A 19,378-nucleotide genomic window follows, 5' to 3' on the forward strand; every position below is an offset into this window, starting at 1 on the left:
CACATTATCTCTATAGTCAAGTGATCAAGATGGTTCCGTCCGATTTTTTATATTCCAACCTGATTGGCAAATTCTGAACATTGCTGGCCCACAATAACCTACCTGACCTGGCGGAGACCTGTGCTCCGAGGAGCACTTTTTCTAGTTTGTATTGTATTCAATAGGTCATGGGACAATAATGAGTATACTGTAGGTAGCACTGCAGTGGTTAGTGCAGTGTGTTCTCTTTGGACATACTGTAGATGTTTAACAGTGGAAACTCCTCAAACTGTCTGTGTGAGTGACTTTATTTATAGTCATTTATTAAACAGTGTTTACAAGTATGATTGACCTAATCTAACAGCCAATAAAGCAAAGTCAATAGACTTTAGTTCTCCTTTCTAGTTCACTGGTGAATAGTACATGTTACTGTAGGGGTTGAAGGGATACAGTTAAGACTATTCGTTCTTATAACTTTAAAACCGTTAGAGCATCTGAGTCATGTTAGATGTTGCTATGTATATAACAACATGATCTTTTTTATTACATTTTTGAAAAAAAAAAACTTAGGATTTAGAATGCCTTTTTTAAAATCGGTCTCAGGTCTAAATGTGTTAAAATGTACATGACAAAATGTCAATAACATGTCTCTGTTTTAGCATTGCCTGGGTTTAGTGTTAACCACGTTGTTAACCACAATGTGACTCACTGTTTTGGGCAGAAGAACACTTTAAACATTTTTCAAATAATGTTACTTTTATTTGAAAAAAATAGCACAAAAATAGCCATACAACAAAGTACTAAGTACTACCTCTCCTCTCTTTTCTCCTCTCTTTTCTCCTCTCCTCTCCTCTCCTCTCCTCTCCTCTCCTCTCCTGTGTGTGTGTGTGTGTGTGTGTGTGTGTGTGTGTGTGTGTGTGTGTGTGTGTGTGTGTGTGTGTGTGTGTGTGTGTGTGTGTGTGTCCTTGTACCTTGTACTCTGAGCAAACTGTATCAGTTATCACACAATACATCACGCCATCATAAAGGTGTAAACATTACACTGCTCTCTCTCTCTCTCTCTCTCTCTCTCTCTCTCTCTCTCTCTCTCTCTCTCTAAGTCTCTCTCTCTCTCTCTCTCTCTCTCTCTCTCTCTCTCTCTCTCTCTCTAAGTCTCTCTCTCTCTCTCTAAGTCTCTCTCTCTCTCTCTCTCTCTCTCTCTCTCTCTCACACATCATCAGGTAACAGAGTCGTTGTTAAAGCACAGAGAAGCAAACCTTCATCATTGACAACATGAACAGGTACTGAAAATATCTATTTTCATGACAACTATACATTATTTTTTATTAGACATTATTCTATGCATTACTTTTTCAATAAATTGAGTAATCGAGCAGCAATTCATTTTAAAACTTTTATTTTTATACATAAACAAATCGATTAATCACAAAAGTGTTATTTTATACCTAGCAGATCTACAAGCTCACAACGTGTCACAATCCAATGTTGTGAGCTTGTAGATATTTTCACTATTAAAGTTATCTATTATAAACTATTAAAATATATATCATTGTAACTTTTACCTATAATGACATGTCCAGAATATGTATCCATTCATAAGTGATTGTTGTTAAATGATGGATTATCAATGATTATTTATTTATAATTGATTAAATGAATGAGTTATATTTACAATCTACAGTCTATGTTACTGACAACTATTTACAATCTGCTCGTTTATCTGACGCTCAGTGGTGGAAAGTAACTAAGTACATTTACTTAACTACTTTACTTGAGTAATTCCAATTTCCAATACTTTTACTTCTACTCCACCACATTTCTACATTGCAGTATTGATACTTTTACTTAAGTATAAAATTTGAGTATTTTTTCCACCACTGTTTACAACTATTAACAATGATGTCATTTATCAGACGCTGTTTCCAGAGTGAATTACAAAGTACAAGAACACAGTAAGCAGCATGGATCCTGGTCAACCAACTACAGGGTGAGTTCTCAACTCCTTACATTTATGTTTTAAATGTACATGTAACATAATGTTTTAAATTAAATGTTTTAAATTAAATGTTTTAAATAAATAAAAAATATATATATATTTTTTAAATGTCTTGGACCCAAATTTAAGAACCTGGCGATATAAAATATGTCAAAATGTGTTTCATATTTCTTAACTCCATCAGATTCATGAACATGTTAGGTGTAAATACAGTGGAGAAAAAAAAGCTTGACATGAAATATTGTCTATTGAGAGCTTGATATACTTCTTAGTGTGCCGGTGTTGCGCGATGAAGATAGCTGACATACAAGCTCATAACGAGCCGCAGTGTGAGGCACTGTGAACTTGTAGATCTGCTATCATCCCCCCCCCATACCCCACTTTGAGAACCATGAATTATATAAGGTTATCAAAAAAAAACAAGTCTGTCCTACAAATTATGCCTTTTAAGTTTTTGCCACGATTTTGCTTGATTGAATACTTTATTAACCCATTACGACCAGGAACGCATCTGTGTCACCACTTTAACCATTAGTTTATACTTTGGCTATTAAAAAAATAGCAGATCTACAAGCTCATAGCTAGTTCCGCACTATGAGCTTGTAGATCTATTTGATTTTATAAAATGCTATTTGTGAAAAATCATGCAAATATTTGGAAAATCTTTGAATATATATATATTTTTTAAACAGACATTTTTTTTAACTCAAATCTTTGCTTCTGGGGGAACAACATATTTTGAGATGGGGTCCACGGCCAAATACATTTCATTTTGGGGGTCCTTGACATGAAGAAGTTTGAGAACCACTGATTATGGCAACATAAATGTTTTAAAAAAGCTGTTAGGACACATTTGTAGAATCCCCCAACTTTGTTTAAGTTTGTTCTGTTTGAAGAATATATATTCACAGATTTGCACAAAATGCTCATGATTTTTCAAAAAAATATCAGATCTACAAGCTCATAGCGCGGCACTCGGTGCCACGCAATGAGCTTGTAGATCTGATATTTTTGAATAGCCAAAGTATAAGATAATGGTTAAAGTGGTTAAAATGTAAAATGACAGATACTTTCCCGGTCTTGTGTTAAGACAATTATTAACAGTACAGGTAGTACGGGTCAAAGGTTAAGCCCTGTTTCCATTGCGGTCAAAGTGTCTGTCACCGTTGTCCTTAAAAAAAAAACATGTTTTATGTCTTTTTGTCCTGCAGCTTTTTACTCCTTTTACTCAAAGACTATTATTTCATAGTAGATTTACAGGACGCTACGCAGCCTTCAAATCCAGCCCTGATCTGATCAGAGCAATGGTCACCGAGTTCTGTCCATTTGAAGTGTTAAACACTGCTGCAGAGCCCCATATGTGTGAACTTTAGTTTAGAGTTATGTCCATGTGAAGTGTTAAACACTGCTGCAGTGTCCCATATGTGTGCACTTTAGTTTAGAGTTATGTCCATTTGAAGTGTTAAACACTGCTGCAGTGCCCCATATGTGTGAACTTTAGTTTAGAGTTATGTCCATTTGAAGTGTTAAACACTGCTGCAGAGCCCCATATGTGTGAACTTTAGTTTAGAGTTATGTCCATTTGAAGTGTTAAACACTGCTGCAGTGTCCCATATGTGTGCACTTTAGTTTAGAGTTATGTCCATTTGAGGTGTTAAACACTGCTGCAGTGTCCCATATGTGTGAACTTTAGTTTAGAGTTATGTCCATTTGAGGTGTTAAACACTGCTGCAGTGTCCCATATGTGTGCACTTTAGTTTTTTGGATGTGACTATTTTCATGGCAGACCCCTGAGTCTTATACTTTGGATTTTCCGAGAATAGCCGATCTACAAGCTTACAGTGAGTCATACAACAGTGCATTGTGAGCTTGTACTGATATTTTCGGGGTAAAACATCTTGACAAAATTGTGAGAAATTAGGCTATTTGTGTTCAAATCACAGTTTGAAAACAAATGTTCTCTTTTGGGGGTCCTTGACACAACATCTTTTCAGATGAGGGTCCTCAGCCTAATTCATTTTAATTTGGGGTGTTTTACATACAAATGTTGAGAATCACTGATCTATGTTATGAAATGCTCATTTAACAACGTACATATTGTATACCTATTTTAAAAATAAGTGATTTAGTATATAGATGTGTAGCACCTAGTGTGACTAGTTGATGAATACGTGTAATGTTTGATGTTGGTTGTCATGGTGACAGGGTTGATCAGCAGAGAGCAGAGTCTCCTGAACCCAGCTGTGTCTCCATGAAGAGTGACCGCTCCAAGGGAGGACGTATTGACTTCAAAGATGGACACCACTCTACTGATCAGAGGTCAGAATGTAAAACTATCACAATGTCTTTATTATAATTAGTTCAGCATCTTAAATGAGTCTGTTGTCTCTGTGTGTGAATCAGGGGTGGAATACACATCTAGAAAAAGCTTCATTCATGTTTAATTCAATGTTCATTCTTCCATCATGTGTCCTGTGTGTATATGTTGAAAAGGAGGGAGACCAGTATGCTACCGTGTCTCCTCTGGTCGTTCATCTGGATGTAAAAGTGTCTGTTGTTGTTGTCAGCTTGGAGTCTATGAGTGGAGTCTATGAGACATCTATAAAAAGATGCTTTAGTTATTAGTTTACATTCAAACCATCCTCAATGTGTTGGTAAAGATTAGTAGCTGTCCAGAGCTACAGACCAGCTTGATGTTTGGTCAGCTTGGAGTCTATGAGTGGTATGAGACGTACTGTAGATTATGATAATAGTTAATGTTCAATATTTAATAGACACAATAAAACCACCTGACCTAGCAGCCTTATCTTTTTAGACTTTGATAAGGAACAACATGTTTAAACTGCTCATATAATCATATAGTTTAATGAGGGGTGGCCATAGCTGGGTAGAGAAGGCTGGTTTATGTGTCAAAGGGTCCCTGTCTATGTGTGTCACTGAGCAAGACATAACTGCTTCCCTGTAGCGCTACTGCTCCTGATAGTGCTTTAGTTCAAACCATCCTTAATGTGTAGGGTAAAGATTAGTAGCTGTCCAGTACCTGGGGCGGCCTTAATGGTCTGGAGGCCTGTTTCAAGAGCTAATATGTGACTGGGTACAATGCTTTAGGCCGCAAGGGGGCATTTGACATTTTTCAGTTTTTTACAGATTATTAAAGTACAGAATATAAGCTTTCAAGTGAAGTGTCATTCATTGAAATAGGGAAATATTTGAAGAAGATATGCTAATTTGAATCTTGTTAAACTATAATAGTCCAAACTGAGAAAATGCCTTCTAAAGAATTTGCACTTCTAGCACTCCTCAGCTCCAGGTAATGGGCGTGAACAAATGGGTAATTTATTCAACCCTAGTTCAACCCTAGTGTGTGTGTGTGTGTGTGTGTGTTTTTTTTTACACACACACACACACACACACACACACACACACACACACACACACACACACACACACACACACACACACACACACACACACACACACACACACACACACACACACACACACACAATAAATATATGCCTTAAAAAGAAAAGAAGAAGTTAAATAACATTTGGTTAATGCACATAAAAGCTGTTGGCCAACTGCCATTAAGAGAGAGACGTTGTTGGTTCCAGTAGACTGTCTTCAAAATAAAACCTGTGTTGACAAATTATAATGCTAGTTTCACACTGTATTATGAATTCTGACTAGTATCTACAGGAATTAGGATTTTTACTGAAACAGTCTTGATGCTGATGGAATGAGAATAGAAGGAAATTAAAAGCACAATTTTGTCTGGATTTAATTTTTAGGACATGAAAACCATTTCACTGTGTCAGTGCATGACCCTCACTCGGGGTGGGTCAAGATAAATATATTCATGTCATCAGGAGGGTCAGGCCTTTTTATTTCAGAGAACTTTAAAATCCTCCAGTGACCATTCTAAACATTGAACGGTTCCTCATCTTCCTGTCAGGGTTGATCAGCAGAGAGCAGAGTCTCCTGAACCCAGCTGTGTCTCCATGAAGAGTGACCACTCCAAGAGAAGACGTATTGACTTCAAAAATGGACACCACTCTACTGATCAGAGGTCAGAATGTAAAACTATCACAATGTCTTTATTATAATTAGTTCAGCATCTTAAATGAGTCTGTCATTTAGGTTTTTGATGACTTAGCATAAGTTCAGTTCATGCAGTAGTGTGTTGACCTCTGTACAGTGCTGTGTCATAGGCAGCAGAGACATCTATAAAAAGATGCTTTAGTTAAAGTTATTAGTTTACATTCAAACCATCCTTAATGTGTTGGTAAAGATTAGTAGCTGTCCAGAGCTACAGACCAGCTTGATGTTTGGTCAGCTTGGAGAGTGGTATGATATATACTGTAGATTATGATAATAGTTAATGTTCAATATTTAATAGACACAATAAAACCACCTGACCTCTAATACAGCACTGAGCGCACTGGCCAATAGCCTACAAACTAATAGGCGAGTGCGCTCTGGTGCGCAATTTCTGAACGCACATTGCTGTCCAATATTCATCTTTAAATGCCCTGTTTTCAGCACTGTCACATATCTTTTATACATATCTATTATACTCTTTATACTTTTGGATAGTGTCATTTCTCTTGTTAACTAGCAGATTAATGTTTAGCGATCTCAAGCATTCTGTCTCTCTCCATAAGTAGCAGCTGCAATCCATCCAGTAACGACCAATTTATGCTTCGACGTGCAACGGTCAGTGCATGGTGGGAAAAGTACTCAGATATTTTACCTAAGTAAAAGTATCAATACTGCAATATAGACAAACTCTGTTACAAATAAAAGTCCGGAATTCAAAATTGACTTGAGTAAAAGCACAAAAGTATTAATATCAAAATGTACTTAAAGTACCAAACGAAAATAGCAGATTTACAAGCTCACAATGTGTTGCGATGCATTGTGAGCTTGTAGATCGGCTATTTTCTAATAGCCTATGAAGGCCTATAAAATAACAGTTTAACCACATCAACCCTATCTTTATACTTTGGATATTCTAAAATAGCAGATCTACAAGCTCACATCACAGATCATTGTGAGCTTGTACTGATCATTCTTTCGGTGTAAAAAACTAATCACAGTTTAAAAACAAATGTTCTGTTTTGGGGGTCCCTGACACAACATGTTTACAGATGGGGGTCCCTGACACAACATGTTTACAGATGGGGGTCCCTGACACAATATGTTTACAGATGGGGGTCCCTGACACAACATGTTTACAGATGGGGGTCCTCAGCCTCTAATACATGTCAATGTGAGGTGTTTGACATACAGATGTTGAGAATCACTGATCTCTAAGGGCGGTTTCAGACTGGATCCGTTTGAATCGAAGCGTTCCCGAGTACGCTTGGCTTCTCCCAGCTGGTCAGCATTCACACTGGCCAAAATCCTTTCGTACTCGACCATTTAATTTAGCAGTAATGGTAAATATGTGCCTCATGGGGGCGCTGTTGACTATGGGGCTTTGGAAGAGAGAATGTCATTCTCAGAAGAAAAGTCACTCTAGAGTGAATAATAAAGTTTGACTGTGTTCCTGACGATGTCTTGAGTTATAATAACAACAGATCAACAATACACAACCAAAGCAGTGTGTGCACTGGTCTTTGAAACCTCGAAATGTAACGTCGTCTGTTAATATGATATTGGCGTCACGGACGCATCCTTGGTATGACGTCACGGACTAACCCTTGGTGTATTTATCCTTATAAATACGTTCGCCACACATGTGTTTTTACGGGGCCAGAGCTCTCAGCTCTGGACCTGTTTTAATGTTCCCCTCTTTTTTCTTCTCCCACTTTTGGCATACGCTTTTTACGAAACTTGGCCATATGGTAGATGGTCATGAAAAACTATCAAGAAATAATTCTCACAATCTTTCGTCAAAAGGTGGCGCTATAGCACTCAATTGAAAATGCCAACTTTGAACAGGTACAACTCATGCCCTGTTTGACCTACAGCCATAAAACTTCAATACACACATGCGTCTACTCATGATGAACAACTTTAACCCTCTGACTTTTGACCTCTGACCTTTAGATCTCCCACCATTTTGAATTATATGAAAAACAGTTAAAACCTATCTCCTCCTGGGATTTTTGAGTAATCTGCACGAAACGTTTTACACATGAACTTTGGACCTATGCCGACAAACTGATGCAAAAGATTTTCCATAAGTGAAAAAATGAAGCTTTAATGAGCCAATGAATATTGCAGTTTTATGACAATTATTCATCTGCCCCTAACACATACATGCAGACTCACATTTCTTTGAAACTTTGCGTTAATGTTGAGGGGTCATTCCAAATATTACTGAAACCAATCTTACTCCAATTGGTCAAAGGGGGGCGCTATAGCTATTTTTTGAAAGTGCAAAACTTTAAACAGGCAAAAGTCATGCCTCGTTTGGCCGACAGCCATTAAACCTGCTTACACATGTGCCTTGACTCATGAGGAACACATGTATCACGTTAACCAGTAAGCTCCGCCCTTAGATTGTCTGCAATTTTGAGCAGTTTGAAAAACACTTAAACCCAGGATTTTTCAGCTATTTGCGTGAAACTGTATCATCTGTGTGATCTCCTTTTTCACAGGTTCTTGTCTGTTGGTCCAATGCCTTCTCCCTTAAGCGAGTGCCTCACGACCGCAAGGTTGCCGGTTCAAGCCTCACTTGATGCAGACTCATTTAAGTTGAATTGCAAAAAACATGACTGTATCAATGAATACATATGCAAACGGTAAAGATAACATGAAATGCTTATTTGAGAGTATGTTTTTTCAATGTATGACGTACTTCATTGTGAAAATATCCGATCTACAATCTCACAACTTTTCAGATAGCAACGTTTTGTGAGCTTGTAGATCGGCTGCTTTCACTGGTTTCGGTTTCGAGGAGACATACAATTTCTCTATTGGTAAATGGTTTGTGAACGAGTGATCTTAGTGTTAGTGAAACAGGGGCTTGGTTCATGACAGAAGGCAAAAGTGTATGATCTTCAACAGACAACTTCAGCCTGGATGAAGCTATAGCACTACTTGTAGTGTCTCATTCTGTGAGTCCGAAGGTTGAGAGTTTGATTCCTGTCAATGGCAATAGGTTGAGCTGTCTGTTTCTCTCACTCTGTCTGTCTATCTGGCTCTGTCTGTAGGTGGGTCATTCCACTTTTCAATTGCAGCGCACAAAACATGACTGCATCAAATAATGCATGTGCAATTTTTTAAGACATTACAATCTAATATTTAATTCAGACACTGTGAAACCACATGTTGCTTTTCACTTGGCAGGATGTAAAATGTCATCTCTCTCTCTCTCTCTCTCTCTCTCTCTCTCATCTCTCTCTCTCTCTCTCTCTCTCTCTCTCTCTCTCTCTCTCTCTCTCTTTTATCTTCAACAGACAACCTCAGCCTGTACAAAGCTATAGCACTATAGGTAGTGTTGCAGCTTGTCAATCCGAAGGTTCAGGGTTCGATTCCTGTTAATGGCAATAGGTTGAGATGTCAATTCCGCTTCCATCTCTCTTCAATCTATTATGTTTCCAAGTCTCTCTCTCTCTCTTCAATCTATTCCGTTTCCATGTCTCTCTCGCTCTCTCCCTCTCTCCCTTCAATCTATTCCGTTTCCATGTCTCTCTCTCTCTTCAATCTATTCCGTTTCCATGTGTCTCTCTCTCTCTCTCTCTCTCTCTCTCTCTCTCTCTCTCTCTCTCTCTCTCTCTCTCTCTCTCTCTCTCTCTCTCTCTCTCTCTCTCTCTCTCTCTCTCATTCACCAGGTCAGGTCTGTTGGTCCAATGGGTCCAATGGCTTCTCGCTTAAGTGTGTGCCTTAGAACCTCAAGGTGCCAGTTCAAGCCCCACTTGATGCAGACTTCATTTAAGTTGCATTGCACACAACTATGATTGTGTCAATTAATGCAAGTGCAATTGTTAAAGATAAACCTGAAATGCATATTTGAGAGTATGTCTTTTCAATGTATGACATAGTTCATTCTGAAAATAGCCGATCTACAATCTCAAAACTTTTCAGATAGCAACGTGTTTCTGAGCTTGTAGATCGGCTGCTTTCACTGGTTCACCTTTATCTTCAACAGACAACCTCAGCCTGTACAAAGCTATAGCACTATAGGTAGTGTTGCAGCTTGTCAATCCGAAGGTTCAGGGGTTCGATTCCTGTTAATGGCAATAGGTTGAGATGTCAATTCCGCTTCCATCTCTCTTCAATCTATTATGTTTCCAAGTCTCTCTCTCTCTCTCAATCTATTCCGTTTCCATGATCTCTCTCGCTCTCTCCCTCTCTCCCTTCATCTATTCCGTTTCATGTCTCTCTCTCTCTCAATCTATTCCGTTTCCATGTCTCTCTCTCTCTCTCTCTCTCTCTCTCTCTCTCTCTACTCCTCTCTCTCTCTTCTCTCTCTCTCTCTCTCTCTCTCTCTCTCTCTCTCTCTCTCTCTCTCTCTCATTCACCAGGTCAGGTCTGTTGGTCAATTGGCTTCTCGCTTAAGTGTGTGCCTTAGAACCTCAAGGTTGCCAGTTCAAGCCCCACTTGATGCAGACTTCATTTAAGTTGCATTGCACACAACATGATTGTGTCAATTAATGCAAGTGCAATTGTTAAAGATAACCTGAAATGCATATTTGAGAGTATGTCTTTTCAATGTATGACATAGTTCATTCTGAAAATAGCCGATCTACAATCTCAAAACTTTTCAGATAGCAACGTGTTTCTGAGCTTGTAGATCGGACTGCTTTCACTGGTTCACTTTTATCTTCAACAGACAACCTCAGCCTGTACAAAGCTATAGCACTATAGGTAGTGTTGCAGCTTGTCAATCCGAAGGTTCAGGGTTCGATTCCTGTTAATGGCAATAGGTTGAGATGTCAATTCCGCTTCCATCTCTCTTCAATCTATTATGTTTCCAAGTCTCTCTCTCTCTCTTCAATCTATTCCGTTTCCATGTCTCTCTCGCTCTCTCCCTCTCTCCCTTCAATCTATTCCGTTTCCATGTCTCTCTCTCTCTTCAATCTATTCCGTTTCCATGTCTCTCTCTCTCTCTCTCTCTCCTCTCTCTCTCTCTCTCTCTCTCTCTCTCTCTCTCTCTCTCTAGCTCTCTCTCTCTCTCTCTCATTCACCAGGTCAGGTCTGTTGGTCCAATTGGCTTCTCGCTTAAGTGTGTGCCTTAGGAACCTCAAGGTTGCCAGTTCAAGCCCCACTTGATGCAGACTTCATTTAAGTTGCATTGCACACAACATGATTGTGTCAATTAATGCAAGTGCAATTGTTAAAGATAACCTGAAATGCTTATTTGAGAGTATGTCTTTTCAATGTATGACATAGTTCATTCTGAAAATAGCCGATCTACAATCTCAAAACTTTTCAGATAGCAACGTGTTTCTGAGCTTGTAGATCGGCTGCTTTCACTGGTTCACTTTTATCTTCAACAGACAACCTCAGCCTGTACAAAGCTATAGCACTATAGGTAGTGTTGCAGCTTGTCAATCCGAAGGTTCAGGGTTCGATTCCTGTTAATGGCAATAGGTTGAGATGTCAATTCCGCTTCCATCTCTCTTCAATCTATTATGTTTCCAAGTCTCTCTCTCTCTCTTCAATCTATTCCGTTTCCATGTCTCTCTCGCTCTCTCCCTCTCTCCCTTCAATCTATTCCGTTTCCATGTCTCTCTCTCTCTTCAATCTATTCCGTTTCCATGTCTCTCTCTCTCTCTTCAATCTATTCCGTTTCCATGTCTCTCTCTCTCTCTCTCTCTCTCTCTCTCTCTTCTCTCTCTCTCTCTCTCTCTCTCTCTCTCTCTCTCTCTCTCTCTCTCTCTCTCTCTCTCTCTCTCATATATTCACCAGGTCAGGTCTGTTGGTCAATGGCTTCTCGCTTAAGTGTGTGCCTTAGAACCTCAAGGTTGCCAGTTCAAGCCCCACTTGATGCAGACTTCATTTAAGTTGCATTGCACACAACATGATTGTGTCAATTAATGCAAGTGCATTTCAAGTGCTCTTCAATCTATTCCGTTTCCATGTCTCTCTCTCTCTCTCTCTCTCTATTCACTGGCCCCGTATTATCGCTGCTTGCAGCTATATTTTGTTTATTATTTTTCACGGCTCGTGCTACTCAAACACTAGCGGGATTATTATTTCTTGTCAACATTCAAGTAGAACAATGAGAAGGTATAACCCAGCTAAAATAATGCGTCATTATAACAAATATAAAAATTATATATGATTAGCAGTCCAGTCTGTCCACTTCCTTCTCTTGGTATGGATGGATTCACACTGCCGCGTTCCGTTCCCGACTCCGCAGCAATCGGACCCGAGACTACCTCCCCAGGTGGTTTCGAGTACGGTACGGTGATGCGTTACGGGGAACGGTTCGCTACGTTCACACTACCACAACATCTGCCATGTGGTCTGGAGTGCGCACCCGGGACCCGAGTGTGAAACGGCTGTAAGTCCACTTCATTTAACCACATACATACTCTGTCCTCTTTGAACCCATTAAGACCGGGAACGCATCTGTGTCACCAATTATTTTTACTTGGGCTAATCAAAAATAGCAGATCTACAAGCTCATAGCGTGGCACCGAGTGCCACGCTATGAGCTTGTAGATCTGCTATTTTTGAAAAATCATGAAAATGTGTGCAAATCTTTGAATATATATATATATTTTTAAAGCTATTTTGTTTACTCAAATCTTTGCTTCCGGGGGGTCCCTGGAACCAAATATTTTTAGATGGGGGTCCGCCGCCAAATACATATCATTTTGGGGGTCGTTGACATGAAACAGTTTGAGAACCACTGATTATAGAAACATAGGATTTAGAAGACATTTGTAGAATCCCCCAGAAGCAAAGATTTGAGTTACAAATGTTTGCTTTGAAAAATATATACTCAAAGATTTGCACAAATTTTCATGATTTTTCAAAAATAGCAGATCTACAAGCTCATATCGCGGCACTCGTGCGATATATGTAAAAAAGAAACATCGACCTTCTGGTGGTGCTATAATAGGGTAATGTTAAAAGAGTGGCGTTTGTTCTTCAACGTAGTGCAAATGTAATCGAACGCAATTGGACGCTGCGTTCATGATTTGCGGCATTTTGTTCAAAACGGGCCACTCCTGCAAACTTTAGATGTCAATGTTAGCCAATCGGGATAGAATTTGAAAAATCGAACAGATCCATCTTGATCACATGACAGAGATCATGTGTACCGGTTGGCGTGAAATTTGGATAAAATGTGAAGGCTTAATCTAAAAAAATGTGTTTTACATAAGTCGGCCTCCTGGTGGTGCTATAAAAGGGTAATGTAAAAAATGCAGGGCAGATGTTTTTCCTTGGCCTCTAGGGAGTATGCGTGCAATGTTTCATGCAGATCGGTGCAGTTATAGTTAAAAATTAAAAAATGTTCAAGTGCCATTTCTTCCTCGGCCTAGCGGGAATGTGCGTGTGAAATTTCACAGCAATCGCAAGCTGCGTTCATGATTTGAGGCATTTAGTTCAAAACGGACCAATCCTGCAAACTTTGGAAGCCAACCATAGCCAATAAGGATGGAATATGGAAAATCAGAGAGATCCGTGTTGATCACATGACTATAGAGATACTGTGTACCGATTTGTGTGATGTTTGGATACAATCTGTAGGAGTACTGATAACAGGCCCATGTGAAAATTTGGGGCAGAGGTTCTGAATTGGCATCCAGGGAGTGTGTGTGCAAAGTTTCGCTGCAATCAAGCCAACGGTGCCAGAGATTAGCTGTTCACAGACGGACACACACGGACGGACGGACGGACGGACGGACAGGGGGTAAAACATACTCTCTTGCCATGCCTTTCGGCCTGGCGGAGACAATAACTAAATAAATGTGCATAAAAGCCATAAGAAATAGAGAGTGAGACTTTGTGGAATTCCAGTAGGCAGACTTCAAAATAAAATCTGTATCGACTAATTATAATACAGGAAGTTTCCCACTGCATTATCTCAATGAAGGATCTTGCTCATTGAAGTCTGTATTTTTATACACAGTTGTTTTTACACGTAAATTGTTAGGCACACCCAGCTTAAACACTGACCCCAATGCGTATTATTCTATTAATTGTGGAAGATTCTGCTTAAAAAAACAACTGTCATCAATCAGTGAGGGTGATTGTGTGGTCCTCTCACTTGTTGGACACAAATATGAAATAAATATTGGGTCCATTCTGAGATCACTGAGCAAGGAGAGTTTCACCTGCTGATGATTATCCAGGTTGTTTCACTGTTTATTTCATTTGTCCAGTTTGATGCTTCACTACTGGAGACACATTAAAAGAAACCCCTGAGATCATAAACAGGCTGGCATTAACCCTACTGTCCCCTAATATCCCCATTCTAATATCTGATTATTCTTATTAATATCTGATTATTCTTACAATCAGATATACTATATCTTCATTAAACAACATACATGTGCTGTTCCATTTTAAATATAAGCGGTTTCATACTTAGATGTCTACCACCTACTGACTAGTTGAGCTCTAAATATGTTTCATCTTGCTTATCTTCCTGTCAGGGTTGATCAGCAGAGAGCAGAGTCTCCTGAACCCAGCTGTGTCTCCATGAAGAGTGACCGCTCCAAGAGAGCATGGATTCACTTGAAAGATGGACACCACTCTACTGATCAGAGGTCAGAATATAAAACTAACAGAAAACACATGATTTACTTTTATTAAACTCTACTGATAAAAGGTCAGAAAATAAAAGATTATTGGTCTGATTATTCATGATGTTCACCACAACACCACCACATAATTTATCCAGAGCAGCATCCATGATGAGACTGTGTTCAAATGCACAAAAAGCAGTGATCTATAGAAAAGGGACACAGGTCTTCACCAGGATGGGTGGCCTACCCAAGCCCTTTTCAACCTTGGGTTGCAGCCAGTAGGACATGGTGGAAATAGTTCTACAACATACAGTTAAACTTTACACATCTGTGATGGCCGCTACGGGCAGATGTTTATCGTTGGTGTCTACTGGAGGCAGACAGTTTGTGGACATTACAGAGGCTTTCAAATACAAACACAGCAGTTTACATGTTTAACCAAGCTGTATAATAGCATCCTTAAGACGTTGGTACTTTAGCATATTAGTAAGGGATGCCTCTTCCAGACTGTGGTTGAATGTACATCCCACTCCTAAGATGGTCACTTCTCTACTGTCCTCATCAACAACAACATCTGGTGTACTAGCTATAACATCTGTACATTTATTATTTTCATTATTGCACAGTTTGAACTTGGCAGTTGAAACACAAGTGCTTGTACATTTTGACAGACAATGAAAAATATGGACTTACTGGATGTCCTTAACTAATAAATCAACAATTATGTCATGCTACAATGTACATTCCTTTATATAGCCGCCATTCAGAATATGTGACAGAGTTTCAGTAAGTGGGTTATGGTCATGGTGCAGATAATGAGGAGGAAACGTGTTAGGATAGCACAGAGAAAGATTGAGTCTAGTTGGAAGGATTCTGGCTTTAACTGAAGAGGTGATTACTGTATATCCTCATCAACTGTATAATGTTTGAATATTGTGTGAGAGACAGTGTGATCTGATTCAGGAAGGCAAGATAGTTATTGTTTGAAACCAGTCCAGTGTTGTTGCTGTTTTTGTTATTGTAATATTACAAGGTACCTCTCTGCATTAACTGGTGATAAATAATGTTCTGTATCAATAACAGTAACTCTTACTGAGATCAAACAGTTGGTTAGAATGTCCTCAGAAACTACTACAGTGTCAGAGTCAGGTTGAACCCAGTCCAGAGATACTACAGTTCTTACACAGAGGTCATTGAGGTCAGGTCAATCTGACGAGACCCTAAACCCAGTAACGTGTGTCCATCCTAAGATTGGGCTTTCTTCTGAACCCCAGGAAACTTGTCTCATCATCTCTTACCAGAACATCTAGCAAGTTCCCTGACAGTCTTATCAACATTGTTCAGCATGTTCATCAAGTGGGCTAGCCTTGTGGGGTTAATATATATAATATAATAATATAAATCCACTCAGTTCAGTCTGAACCACTTCCTTTCCAAGTAAACTAGGTAGATTTACAACCAGTAAAACCACCTGACCTCTACTGTCTCTGTTATCATGTTGCATTGGCCTGAAATCACCCTGATGTTGTTTGATACTGAACGTGTTTGTTTTAACAGCTCATATAATCATAACGTTTAATATCTAACTCACATTTTAAGAATCACTTTATTTTATTTTTTCAAAGGACAGTTCATAATTATGGAATCTATCTAGTTAAATGTGTCTAATGTTCAATATAGCTGCCCTTGTACATTTGCTGTTTGGGCATTGTTTTGCAATTTGAGATTGTCTTTTACTTTTACCCTTTCCCCACCATTTATTTTAATTTCATCTAAATACATATTATGAACTTCTTTCTTATTTATAAAGTATGTTAACATGATGTGTGGATAATCCCTCTCCTTCAAACTAATTATTATAAAACCAAATTAATAAATGGTTTAGGCCTAGCCTACATATTGAGAGAATGTTTAGTCTTCAACAATAAAACATAAATCCAGATTGATATGAGCCAGGTGCTCTGAGCCTTTGATTAGGCACTCTGTTATTTAGTTCAGTGGTCATTATTGAAAAATAACTGACAGATGAATTCAGTGATTGGCCAATCAGAATCAAGCATTCAACAAGGCTGTGTAATAACATAGAACAGTCTTGTTCCACAGTGTGTCCTTGTTGGATCGTTGTCTTGTGTTTCATGTTTCAGTTTTTGAGAACTGTACTTTTGAGTGCTTGGTCTAGATTGCAGGTTTTCAACAATAGAATAGGAGGGTTGTTAAAGGACCCAGTGTTGTGATGGTTGTTTAATCTACAAAGTCTTTCACAAAATGTCTTGTTAACAAAACTAACTAAATGTAAAACATCATGAAGCACTTTATCTTACCATCAGACATACTATATCTGAAATCTTCATTCAACAACATACATTTACTGTCAAATTTTAAATATAAGCGGTTTCATACTTAGATGTCTACCACCTACTGACTAGTTGAGCTCTAAATATGTTTCATCTTGCTTATCTTCCTGTCAGGGTTGATCAGCAGAGAGCAGAGTCTCCTGAACCCAGCTGTGTCTCCATGAAGAGTGACCACTCCAAGGGAGGATTTATTACCTTCAAAGATGGACACCACTCTACTGATCAGAGGTCAGAATATAAAACTAACAGAAAACAACACATGATTTACTTTCATTAAACTCTACTGATAAAAGGTCAGAAATTATAAGATTATTGGTCTGATTATTCATGATGTTGACCTTTTAATCTCCCAAAATATCACATCCTTTAACCAGAGCAGCATCCATTATGAAAAGCAGTGATCTCTAGAAAAGGGGCACTCCCCAGAGAACAGGTCTTTGCCAGGATGGGTGGCCTATCCAGGCCTTTTTTTCAGTCGTGGGTTGCAGCCAGTAGGACATGGGGGGAAATAGTTCTACAACATACAGTTAAACTTTCCACATCTGTGGTGGCCTCTACGGGCAGATGTTTATGGTGGGTGTCTACTGGAGGCAGACAGTTTGTGGACATTACTGAGGCTTTCAAATACAAACACAAGCAGTTTACATTTGTAACCAAGCTGTATAATAGCATCCTTAAGACGTTGGTACTTTAGCATCTTAGTAAGGGATGCCTCTTCCAGACTGTGGTTGAATGTAAATCCCACTTCTAAAATGGTCACTTCTCTACTGTCCTCATCAACAACAACATCTGGTGTATTCGCTGTGACATCTGAACATGTATTATTTTCATTATTGCATAGTTTGAACATGGCAGTTGAAACACAAGTGCTTGTAGACTTTGACAGATGATGAAAAATATCATCTGTCTGGAAGTCCTTAACAAATAAATCAACAATTCTGTCATGCTACACTGTACATTCCCTTATATAGCAGCCATTTAGAATATGTGACATTCAGTTTCAGTAACTGGATTATGGTCATGGTGCAGACAATGAAGAGGAAACGTGTTAGGGAACCACAGAGAAAGATTGAGTCTGGTTGGAAGGATTCTGGCTTTGACTGAAGAGGTGATTACTGTATATCCTCATCAACTGTATAATGTTTGAATATTGTGTGAGAGACAGTGTGATCTGCATCAGGAAGACAAGATAGTTTTCCTTGTCATTTTAAACCAGTCCAGTGTTGTTGCTGTTTATGTTGTTGTAATATTACAAGGTACCTCTGTGCATTAACTGGTGATAAATGATGTTCTGTATCAATAACAGTAACCCTTACTGAGATCAAACAGTTGGTTATAATGTCCTCAGAAACTACTACAGTGTCAGAGTCGGGTTGAACCCAGTCCAGGGATACTACAGTTCTTACACAGAGGTCATTGAGGTCAGGTCAATCTGATGAGACCCTAATCCCAGTAACGTGTGTCCATCCTAAGATTGGGTTTTCTTCTGAACCCCAGGAAACTTGTCTCATCATCTCTTACCAGAACATCTAGCAAGTTCCCTGACAGTCTTATCAACATTGTTCAGCATGTTCATCAAGTGGGCTAGCCTTGTGGGGTTAATATATATAATATAATAATATAAATCCACTCAGTTCAGTCTGAACCACTTCCTTTCCAAGTAAACTAGGTAGATTTACAACCAGTAAAACCACCTGACCTCTACTGTCTCTGTTATCATGTTGCATTGGCCTGAAATCACCCTGATGTTGTTAGACTTTGATACTGAACGTGTTTGTTTTAACAGCTCATATAATCATAACGTTTAATATCTAACTCACATTTTAAGAATCACTTTATTTTATTTTTTCAAAGGACAGTTCCTAATTATGGAATCTATCTAGTTAAATGTGTCTAATGTTCAATATAGCTGCCCATGTACATTTGCTGTTTGGGCATTGTTTTGCAATTTGAGATTGTCTTTTACTTTTACCCTTTCCCCACCATTTATTTTAATTTCATCTAAATACATATTATGAACTTCTTTCTTATTTATAAAGTATGTTAACATGATGTGTGGATAATCCCTCTCCTTCAAACTAATTATTATAAAACAAAATTAATAAATGGTTTAGGCCTAGCCTACATATTGAGAGAATGTTTAGTCTTCAACAATAAAACATAAATCCAGATTGATATGAGCCAGGTGCTCTGAGCCTTTGAATAGACAGCACTCTGTTATTTAGTTCAGTGGTCATTATTGAAAAATAACTGACCGATGAATTCAGTGATTGGCCAATCAGAATCAAGCATTCGACAAGGCTGTGTAATAACATAGAACAGTCTTGTTCCACAGTGTGTCCTTGTTGGATCGTTGTCTTGTGTTTCATGTTTCAGTTTTTGAGAACTGT

General features: G+C 38.7%; 1 protein-coding gene across 2 annotated transcripts in view; it reads left to right on the forward strand.

Moving 5' to 3' along the window:
• The first annotated feature begins 1,900 nt into the window (after window positions 1-1,900).
• Window positions 1,901-19,378, forward strand: part of LOC308081306 (protein NLRC3-like) — a 37,487-nt gene continuing 20,009 nt past the window's right edge. The window contains exons 1-5 of one of the 2 annotated variants that reach the window (XM_080457688.1): window positions 1,901-1,966; window positions 4,181-4,294; window positions 5,931-6,044; window positions 14,542-14,655; window positions 17,103-17,216. In XM_080457688.1, coding sequence (XP_080313814.1) covers window positions 1,941-1,966; window positions 4,181-4,294; window positions 5,931-6,044; window positions 14,542-14,655; window positions 17,103-17,216 — 482 coding nt within the window. In that variant the 5' untranslated portion in view covers window positions 1,901-1,940. The remainder of the gene's footprint in view (window positions 1,967-4,180; window positions 4,295-5,930; window positions 6,045-14,541; window positions 14,656-17,102; window positions 17,217-19,378) is intronic. The other variant, XM_080457689.1, reaches the window with a different exon arrangement.

This window comes from Gymnoscopelus braueri (genome assembly GCF_963280865.1).
Source record: "Gymnoscopelus braueri genome assembly, contig: SCAFFOLD_399, whole genome shotgun sequence".
In the NCBI taxonomy this organism is placed as follows: Eukaryota; Metazoa; Chordata; class Actinopteri; order Myctophiformes; family Myctophidae; genus Gymnoscopelus; species Gymnoscopelus braueri.